Source organism: Austrofundulus limnaeus, unplaced genomic scaffold (assembly GCF_001266775.1).
Source record: "Austrofundulus limnaeus strain Quisiro unplaced genomic scaffold, Austrofundulus_limnaeus-1.0 Scaffold533, whole genome shotgun sequence".
NCBI lineage: Eukaryota > Metazoa > Chordata > Actinopteri > Cyprinodontiformes > Rivulidae > Austrofundulus > Austrofundulus limnaeus.
The window spans coordinates 320,488-330,220 of NW_013952935.1; the positions used below are offsets into that span (position 1 = coordinate 320,488).

General features: G+C 42.6%; 1 protein-coding gene across 5 annotated transcripts in view; it reads right to left on the reverse strand.

Moving 5' to 3' along the window:
• LOC106530576 (nck-associated protein 5) overlaps positions 1-9,733 on the reverse strand; it is a gene marked incomplete at its 5' end in the record, with an annotated part of 21,285 nt that overhangs the window by 3,794 nt on the left and 7,758 nt on the right. For 4 of the 5 annotated variants that reach the window (XM_014026222.1, XM_014026221.1, XM_014026220.1 and 1 more), the window contains 4 exon segments: positions 4,172-4,247; positions 4,327-4,441; positions 4,632-7,399; positions 7,484-7,657. In XM_014026222.1, coding sequence (XP_013881676.1) covers positions 4,172-4,247; positions 4,327-4,441; positions 4,632-7,399; positions 7,484-7,657 — 3,133 coding nt within the window. 5 annotated transcript variants of the gene reach the window in all.

A 9,733-nucleotide genomic window follows, 5' to 3' on the forward strand; every position in this document is an offset into this window, starting at 1 on the left:
GAAGAAGTCTCTTGGAGGAGAGACGAAACGTTTCATTAGAGAAGAACCCGTCCAGAGGACCTATACACTAACAAGTAATCGCTAACCTCTAAGAAACTCATAAACCGCAAACTAAAAATATAGCGTTGCTAATGCTAAATAAGAAAAGAATTAGCAAAATGAATGTGAAACAGCTAAACAAGTATAAACCAGCAGAAGCTAACACTAACAGCTAATCACTAATCACAAGAAAACTCAATCCACTAATTAAAAATATAGCCTTGCTAATGCTAAAGTAGTAAAAAAAATTAGCCAAAGCTAACTCTGAACAGCTAAAAAAGTATAAATTAGCAGAAGCTAGCACTAAGAGCTAATCACTAACCACCAGAAAACTCAATCCACTAACTAAAACAATAGCTTTGCTAATGCTAAAGAACAAAAAATATATAAGCTAATGCTGAACAGCTAAAGTATAAATTAGTACCAAACAGCTCATTGCTTGCCACTAAGAAACTCAATTTGCTAACTAAAAACCGTATCTAAAGCTAAACAGCTAAACATGGGGAAAACAGCTAACAGCTAAGAGGACCATTATCACATTCATCTCCTTCTAGTTGACGATTCAAACCTGTCAGTTTGTGGTTATCGGACATACAGCTGGCAAAACGTAATACTGTATTACCAAAACTAACTGGTCTACTTATGAAATTCTAAGTTAGCAAAACCTCTAAAAACTGAACATAATAAAACAGGCATCATCAACAGCTWCCTTGATCCAAACGTCGGCCCCCCGCAGACCCTGACATTAAAAAAAACTAGTTTCTCAAGTTTTCCTGATGAAGCTGTAGCTCATCTACTTTTGTTCTTGTGTGCAAAAAAACACAACAGATTCTCAAAGTCTGAAGCTTGTTATTTATTTTGCAGCCTGCAGCTAAAAACCTGCAGGCGAGAAGACAAACTGCTGCTTTTTCTTTATTAATTAATTAAGACGAGCTCGCACGAGACTTCGCCGTCCTCTCTGGGGTTTCCACGAGCTCATCTGTCTTCTTTCTGTTCTGAAATCTCTTAAAGACAAACGGCAACAATCATCCGTCAGAACTGATTTTATTCGTCCGTCCGTTCTTAAACTGGAGCTGGTAATTTCTGCGACACGGTTTTCTCCAGAACAACAAAATCACCGAAACCAACAATTGATTTGTTTCAATGAGCCTCCAGCGTGAACGGTGAGGTTGTTTTTCTCCTCAAACAGAAGCTAAGCAGCCGTGTTGGRTTCAGTTTGGAGAATAAGAGCTGCAGTGGTTCGTTCCAGCCTTCAGGTTTGTTTTGGTTAATAAAGAATTCATCTTTAGRAAAGGTTTTCTCGGGGAACATTCGAGGGAACGAGTACAGTGCAAAAAACAAATGAGTTTGTTTCAAATTAAAACTAATTCCTCACCTAAATAATAACACAAAATCATGCAGAATTTTGGGATGCAGCTACAGTCTAAAATTTCAACACAAAATTTAAAAATAACGAAGTTGTGACATAGTCAGACTCTTAATTTTGAAGTGCATTTATGAGCTTTATTTGGAAAATTTAGGTTAGTTTAACATAAACTTTTTAATTTCCTTTTAGGACGTTTGTTGCAGGGTTTTTACAAATGTGTAATTTTCAATGAAATATTTTATGTTAAAGTTTGAAAATAATAAAATAAAGCTTGCTGGGTAACAGAGAAGATATGTGCTGAATCTTTGGTTACTGCCAGGGTTGCCAGATCGGACTAATGGTGTCCACACAACGTAAAACCTGCCGAACTCAAAAACAAATAAATAAAATCAGACACTGTATTTACAGGTTTTTGTAGCTCTGAAAAGACAGTAGCTGTGTTTCCGTTGCAAATGATATTCTGTTAATGTCGAAAAACACAGTTTCACAATTGCGGTGTTTCCATTAAGTAAGAAAWGCTATTAAAAYCATGCRTGAATACGTTTGTTCTCGCGATAAGTCGTTACAAACATGGCGGCACCGGATGTAAACACTTACATTAGATATATATTGCTCCCACGACACTGCGCTCATCATCAGTGGAGACGTCGGCGCCTTATCGAGGCTTTCGAGCCACAAGCCTCTTATACTTGGGAGCAGCTACGTTTGCAGCGATTTGGGAAATTGAAGTTGGCGATTTTACTACTTCTACTTCCTGTTGTCTTCTTCTTTGTCGTCTTTTTTGCCAGTAGTTGTTGATCACGTGACTCCCGTGATGCGAAAAAGTGTTTCCATTGCAGTTTTGCTAAACAGAACAATTTCGATACAGCCGAAAAACTACCATATCCTAGCGCAAAACCAATATGTTGAAAAACGTGTTTTTTTTTTCAAAAATTGGCATGTTTCCATTGGGCAAATTAATTTTTGCAATTCTAATTTGTGAATTTTTGTGGTCAATGGAAATGCAGCTAGTGTCAGACGCATCTTTAGAGTGAAAACTTGTAAACAAAGAAATAGTGGAGGTGTTAGCTTAGGTGTTTGGTGTGTTAGCTGAAAGCACATGCACAACAAAAGTCAACTGATAGTCCTTGGATTGTTTGGCAGAAAGGGGGGGTCCTCAGGATCTCGTTCCTATTTGGGGYATTTACAATTCACATTAACCAATACCATTTCAAACTGGCACTTAATACTTTGATACAACTTTTTCTGTGAATAAGTTAAAAGCCCAACAAATTTGGTGAAAAGCAGCMCAAATTTTAACAACCCGACCAAAGCTGGGTTTTTTCAGCCCAACATGTTAAAAAAGCAGCACAATTTGGTGGAAACCCACCCAGTCTGGCAACACTGGTTACTGTGGTGATTCCCACCATTTTTGAGGAGTAGAAGGGGCGGGGCTCCAAACAAACAGTTGTGTGAAAACTACAAGTTTTAATTACAAAAACTTGACCTATTTTTTAAAAGTTTTTAACAGCAGCAAGCATGGTTCCACTAATCTGCTAGCAACAAATAGCAGAACTGATTTTTGATTAGCGGTTTAGCTTTTTCCCTAACCTGTGGAAACTGTTGGCARAATGATTAGCTTCTGCTAAATTCAGTTTTGCCAACTTTAAGCTAACTAACAAASAAACAACAGGTTTGTGTCAGTCCCACCAGTCTTCTGCTGGAAGGAGATGAAAACAAGTCGTCTYAGCTGTTAGCAATTAGCTSTTAGTATTWGCTTCTGCTAGTTTTTAACATGTTTAGCAGATAGGGGTTTTCAAAGCTATRTTCTTAGCGCACTATGAGTTAACTTTTTGTTTAGGTTTTCTAGCAGTACGGCTGGATGGAAGACAAAAATATCTATGCTTTGATGTAAAACTGAAGATGAAATATCAAATTTGTTAAAAACTAATAAATGTGCATAAAATCCCAAAAGTATGCAATGTAGCAAAATCTCCAGAATCTCCAGAAAAGAGGGGTGACCTAAAATAAAAGCAGTTTCTACAAGGACTTCATTTTAGGTGGTAGAGTGTGTTTTATTAGTAATAAAGATATTTTATTTAGTTTTTTGTGAGTGTCTGGATGGTAAAAATCATCTCAGAGCTAAAAGCAAAGTTAATTCTCCCTGCAGTGGTTTGGATGGTTACGCTTCGTCATTGCAGAGCTGAAATTTTAATGAGGTGATTAACCCTCGAGGGCAGGCGTCCAACCGWATCAAACGTAGTTGGTGTTTACAGCGCCGGGCCAAACGGAGCTCCTGCCGGACCTCTCACCTGTCCTCTACCTGCTCCACGGAAAGAAGTTTTAATAAGTTTGACTTCCCTCACAGCAGCCGTATTTGTTTCTGGTCCAAGAATAGACGTTGAAATATTGAAACAGCACTGGGAGATGAACCTTCACATGCAGATTTCCTGTGCATGAATGTTTAAAGATGAAGGTTTAAACCAGCATTTTCCTYGTACAGCACATCATGAATGAGCTTCTGGTGAAATGATTTATTTTCAACTTGATGCAAAAGCAGATTCAGAGTCCAACATAGATACGATGGAAGAAGCACAAACTTTGCATTTTGCATGTCCGTTTGACTGATTAAAGCAAAATTTGTTGTTTAAGACTTACACACGTCTGTCATATTTGGTCTTCACTTCTGTCTGCATGCTGTGAAACGGTAACAAAGTTCAACGTTTGTTTCAGAAAACAAAAGTCTGATTTAACAGGACAAACAGGAAGTGTGACGGTAGAACCGACCTATCACTGCGTCCTGAGCAGGGCTCTTTGCTGTGGATCCATTTTCACCATCGGGTCTTCGGTTCATCATCTGCATCTTAATAGTTTTGTGAAAGTTTGTTTGTTTAATAGTTTGTTTCAAAGATTACTGGTGCAGCTTAATAAACGGGTTCTACCTGCTGGTCTCCCATGATGTTAGYGTGTCCTTGTATCTCGCTCAGAGACATTCCTGGGCAGGGCATCGAGATGCAAGCTCGTACCGCATCGTGAGACTCTCTTCTTCCCGCCGAGCTGAAAAGAAAAAACGGTTTGTCGTGTGATACTGATTCGATTAAAACATGACAAAAACACAACTAAAATATGTCTGAAGACTGAAAAATTAGTTTAAAAAATAAAACCCTGCGTCAGTTCATCAGTTCAGATCTTGGCTGTTATGTTAATTGATAGATGGCATTTAGAAAAGATTTGTTGAATTTCTTACCAGTCTTTTCCATCACTTTTCCTTCTCTCCTTCTTTTTGTCCGACTTCGTGTTCTTCCCTCCCAGAAGAGACGTAATCTTTTGCTCTCGCTTTTCCTCTTTGACCTTTGGCGGATCTGCCTTTCTGCTGCTCATGGCAGGAAGCTTACTCTTACGAAAACCAAACCAACTTGCCAGACCCGAGCTGGATTTTTGCTTGACTTCGTTAGTCCTCTCTTGTTCTTGAGACTTGTGCAGGTTCTCCTCGATTCCAAGCATGACCTTCTCCTCAATGGTGGTAATGGTGCTTTGTCTCTCTGGTTCTTCGGAGACCGGCTCCCCGAAGGCGCTTGAGAACTGCTGCTCAATTTGAAGCCGCCTAGCCTGCTCRCGTTGAAGTTTGAGACTCTGAAGTCTTTCGCTCGAGGACCCCAGTTGCGAGGGAACCGTCAGTCCTTCTTCGATCAGGAAGTTGTTTAAAAGGGATCGGTTCATTGGACAGTGGTAGCTACTGGAGCAACTCATGCTCCCTGGAAGAACATCGCCGAGAGAATTCAGAGAGCTTCCCGAGTGGGTTTTGATCTGAGTGCGGACTTTTCCAGATCGATTGAAGCTCGGCCTGTCCATGTAACGAGCACCAAAGCTCTGACTGCGAGCCTTAGCCCCGTTCATGCCCATCACTGGTTTGAGAAGAGGTCTGGTAGACACAGACACAGACCGCTTGAACAGCCACCCTTGCTCGTCCAGCCCCCAATCCAACATCCCGCCATCATCCAGTGCAACTGGCTGAATGGGGTCAGAATCCAGGGAGCTGCAGCGGGTCTCTATCTTCCTGCGAGCTCTGTCATGGATCGCCTGGGGATCACATGAAAATGTCTGAAAGGTCTGGAGGTTTCTGATGTCATCTTTGTTTTGTCTTCCAAATATGACGAAGGTGCTTGAGTCCTGTCCGGCTATCACCTCGTGAGATTTTGCATTTACAGGAAGTGTCCTTTTCAAGATGTTCGAGCTAGACATCTGGTGATTATAAGAGATCTCTTGGTAGGAAACATTCGGGAACCCAGCAGGTAGGACCTCAGACAGTTTTGGCTCACTGACGCTCTGTTGGGATCTTTGCAGGATCCTCTGACTTGACAATATGAATGGAGCTCYGTTTTCCTCACAGCTCATCCTATTTCTGTCTGTAAACTCTGCAGATTGAGATTCTTGAATTGGGACATTTGAGACAGAGGTGTGGTAAATCTTTGCAGGGACATCTTTTATCAGTTCAGATCCTTTTTGCTGTGCTGGATGTTGATCCCTCATTACGCTAGACTCGGTTTTGGTTGATCCTGGTTTACCGGTGGTGGAGCTTTGAGTCTGACCTGCTGGTTTTTGATCCTTGGCTGAATTCTCTGAGCTGCTTCGAAGGAGGAGGGAAGTACTTCGACCTGGGGGCCACGGTGGAGATGGGGACTTGTGTTCCGGTTGGGTTGCRTCACCCTGGTGGTCTTGGCGCCGCTGCTTTTGTGGTGAGCAGGGCAGGTTGTTGTAGATGCTCTCCTCCACAGAATCACTGCTCGAGACTTGTGAGGATTTTGTTGGACTCTTAAGGCCCGGAGACTTAATGATCTTTGATTGCTTCACCGGGGACACGACAGGAGTCAGCTGTTGCACATTTTCAAGAGACTTGGAACTTGTTGCTGCTGTAAGGTCTTCATTTTGTTCATTTTTATTTAAGGCGCTTTTACTTGAACCATTGGCATTATTGAGGTTAGACCTCTTGCCTTGAACGTTGAGCCCTGAAGGATTCGGTTCTGACTGTACTTTGGGTCTTTGACCCTTTATGAGCTTTTGATGCAGGGGAGAGTGGACATGCTTGAGTTGTTCTTGCCCTCCATCTGCACTCTTGCTTCGCAGGATGAAAGCCGTCCTTGCAGAATCACAGAACTGAGGTTTTGGTCTCCTCTGCGGAGATTCGGTGACAACCTGCTCCTTACTTCCTTTGGTCTGGTCCTTGCATTGAGGAACCTCCATGGAAGAGCTGCGTTGTCTTGCTTCATTCATGCAGCTCAGCGCTCTGGTTGCAGAGTGCTGAACTGATGAGGTCACTTCATTTGCTTCGGTTGGTTTTACAGGAAATCCCTCTTGTTCCTTTTTGGTATAGTCGAGTCTAGACTTACGGTCGGTGGACCGCTCTTGGTTGTTGTTCCGGTCGCTGAACTTTATTGCTGGTGATTTGTGGTCCTCCATGGAGTTCTTGTCGGTTTTCTCGAGGCGTGTCAGGCTGTCAGTCGGGCTCACACCAAGTTTGAGTGCTGAGCAGTCCAGGAACAAAAAACTGTCCGAGTCTGGCGAGGGGAAGAGACCAGAATCTGCTGAAAGGCTGACCGAGTCCGCCTGAAAGTTTTTCTCGTCAACCTTAGAAAAATCTAGTTTGTCCAAACAAAGATGATCTCTGGTTGGTTCACCGCTGGACTCCCTGTCGACCGATTTGGATTTTTCATCATCTGGATCATCGGAATCCAAGGTAGCCATTCCTGCGTCGGACTTGGAAGGGGCTACCTTCTTGGCTGCAGCTCCTTGTTGGTTGGACTTGACGCCAAGAGAATAAATGCCCTCATTGGAAATCATGCAGTCTTTGCAGTGTGAAACAGAAGCATGTAAGGACGCCTCTTTGGACTTTTTTGTCTGAAGACGTTTCAAACCCTTAAGGATATGACCCTCCTTCCAGCCGAGGTCTGTTTGTTCAACGGAATGATTACTGGACACCGAGCCCGTGCTCATCCTCTTGTCCCGACCAGCGGAGCACTGAACAGAATGACAGTGAGATGTGATTTTCATTTTTAGTGTCTCAAAACAACAGAGCGGAGAAAAGGAAGAAACCCCCTTCACCTGCTTGGAGACGCCTCGTCCGTCTGCCCAAGTGTGTGAGCCGCTGGAGTACTCGCTGCCGGCRCTGGACAGTGACAGCTCGCTGCCACTCCCGCTGCTACGTGGACAAGTCAGGCTCAACAAACTGGGCCATCGTCCTGCAGGGATACCTGCTTTTCCATTCCTCTGGACCTCCTGGAAAAAGAACAAATTCTCATCAAGACTAATCCAAGAACCTATGCTGAATTACAAAATTTAATTTACCAGGATTACTGTCCTGTTTGACTCCAGTGAACTCGTATTTTTGAGATATTAAATCAACAGATCCTCTCTGCAGTCTGAACCGTACATACAGCTCACGCCCCATGGCTCTCTATTTGTCAAACTTCTTAAAAAATCAATATGCTGTGTGCAGAAGCTGTCTCTCTCCATCCAAAGACTAATAGAGTCGTGGGATAATATTTCCTGTCCTGTTTGGAAACAGAAGCTCAGAAATGAGATGTGTTTTTTAAAACAAAACTCAAATTTTCCTGATCATGTATGCACTTCATTCATATTTGCTGTGGTTTGAAAACTAAACTTTACCCAGCTCATATTTAGTGGAACACAAAAAACATAAAAAATGCTGAAATAAAATGTGTTTTTTTTTTTTTTGGTAAAAACCAAGAAAGGTTGCAGCTCTGTATGAAAAGTTTGTGAAGGCAGTGATTGGTTGTGGGAGGAGTTTGTGAAGGCAGTGATTGGTTGTGGGAGGAGTTTGTGGAGGCAGTGATTGGGTGTGGGAGGAGTTTGTGAAGGCAGTGATTGGGTGTGGGAGGAGTTTGTGGAGGCAGTGATTGGGTGTGGGAGGAGTTTGTGAAGGCAGTGATTGGGTGTGGGAGGAGTTTGTGGAGGCAGTAGTTAGGTGTGGGAGAAGTTTGTGAAGGCAGTGATTGGGTGTAGAAGGAGTTTGTGAAGGCAATGATAGGATGTGGGAGGAGTTTGTGAAGGCACTGATTGGTTGTGGGAGGAGTTTGTGAAGGCAGTGATTGGTTGTGGGAGGAGTTTGTGAAGGCAATGATTGGGTGTGGGAGGAGTTTGTAAAATTGGTGATTGGCTGTGGGAGGAGTTTGTGAAGGCAGTAGTTGGGTGTGGGAGGAGTTTTTGAAGGCAGTGATTAGTTGTGGGAGGAGTTTGTAAAGGCAGTGACTGGGTGTGGGAGGAGTTTGTAAAATTGGTGATTGGTTGTGGGAGGAGTTTGTGAAGGCAGTGATTGGGTGTGGGAGGAGTTTGTGAAGGCAGTGATTGGGTGTGGGAGGAGTTTGTAAAATTGGTGATTGGTTGTGGGAGGAGTTTGTGAAGGCAATGATTGGGTGTGGGAGGAGTTTGTGAAGGCAATGATTGGGTGTGGGAGGAGTTTGTGAAGGCAATGATTGGGTGTGGGAGGAGTTTGAAGGCAGTGATTGAGGGTGGGTGAAGTTTGAAGGCAGTGCTTGGGTGTGGGACGAGTTTGTGAAGGCAATGATTGGGTGTGGGAGGAGTTTGTAAAATTGTTGATTGGTTGTGGGAGGAGTTTGTGAAGGCAATGATTGGGTGTGGGAGGAGTTTGTGAAGGCAATGACTGGGTGTGGGAGGAGTTTGTAAAATTGTTGATTGGTTGTGGGAGGAGTTTGTGAAGGCAGTGATTAGTTGCGGGAGGAGTTTGTGAAGGCAGTGATTGGGTGTGGGAGGTGTTTGTGAAGGCAGTGATTAGTTGTGGGAGGAGTTTGTGATGGAAATGTTTGGGTGTGGGAGGAGTTTGTAAAATTGGTGAATGGTTGTGGGAGGAGTTTGTGAAGGCAGTAGTTGGGTGTGGGAGGAGTTTGTGAAGGCAATGATTAGTTGTGGGAGGAGTTTGTGAAGGAAGTGATTGACTCTACCCAGTTTTCCAAAACTCCGCCCACACCTAAGACCTTCCCACTTAGTCTTGTCTCATTGCAACTTTTTCCATTGACATTCCTCAGAATTAAGTTAAAATAAATAATTATATTGTTGGAACATGAATAATTTCAAACAGTAATAAAGTTAAAGTGTTTAATTGTATTTTTAGTAAAACATCTATTAAGAACCAGCAGACATATTTAAATTTTTGTATTTCTTTACTCAAACAAGATGTTTTATAATATTCAAACTTAAAGAAGCTTTCTGGAGATGTTTTATTTAAACTTGGAACTGAAAAATGCAGAGTTTCCTTCAGGGTAACAAATTCAACCAGAACACTGCCTGCCTGAAGTTAGATTCCCTGCTCTGAAA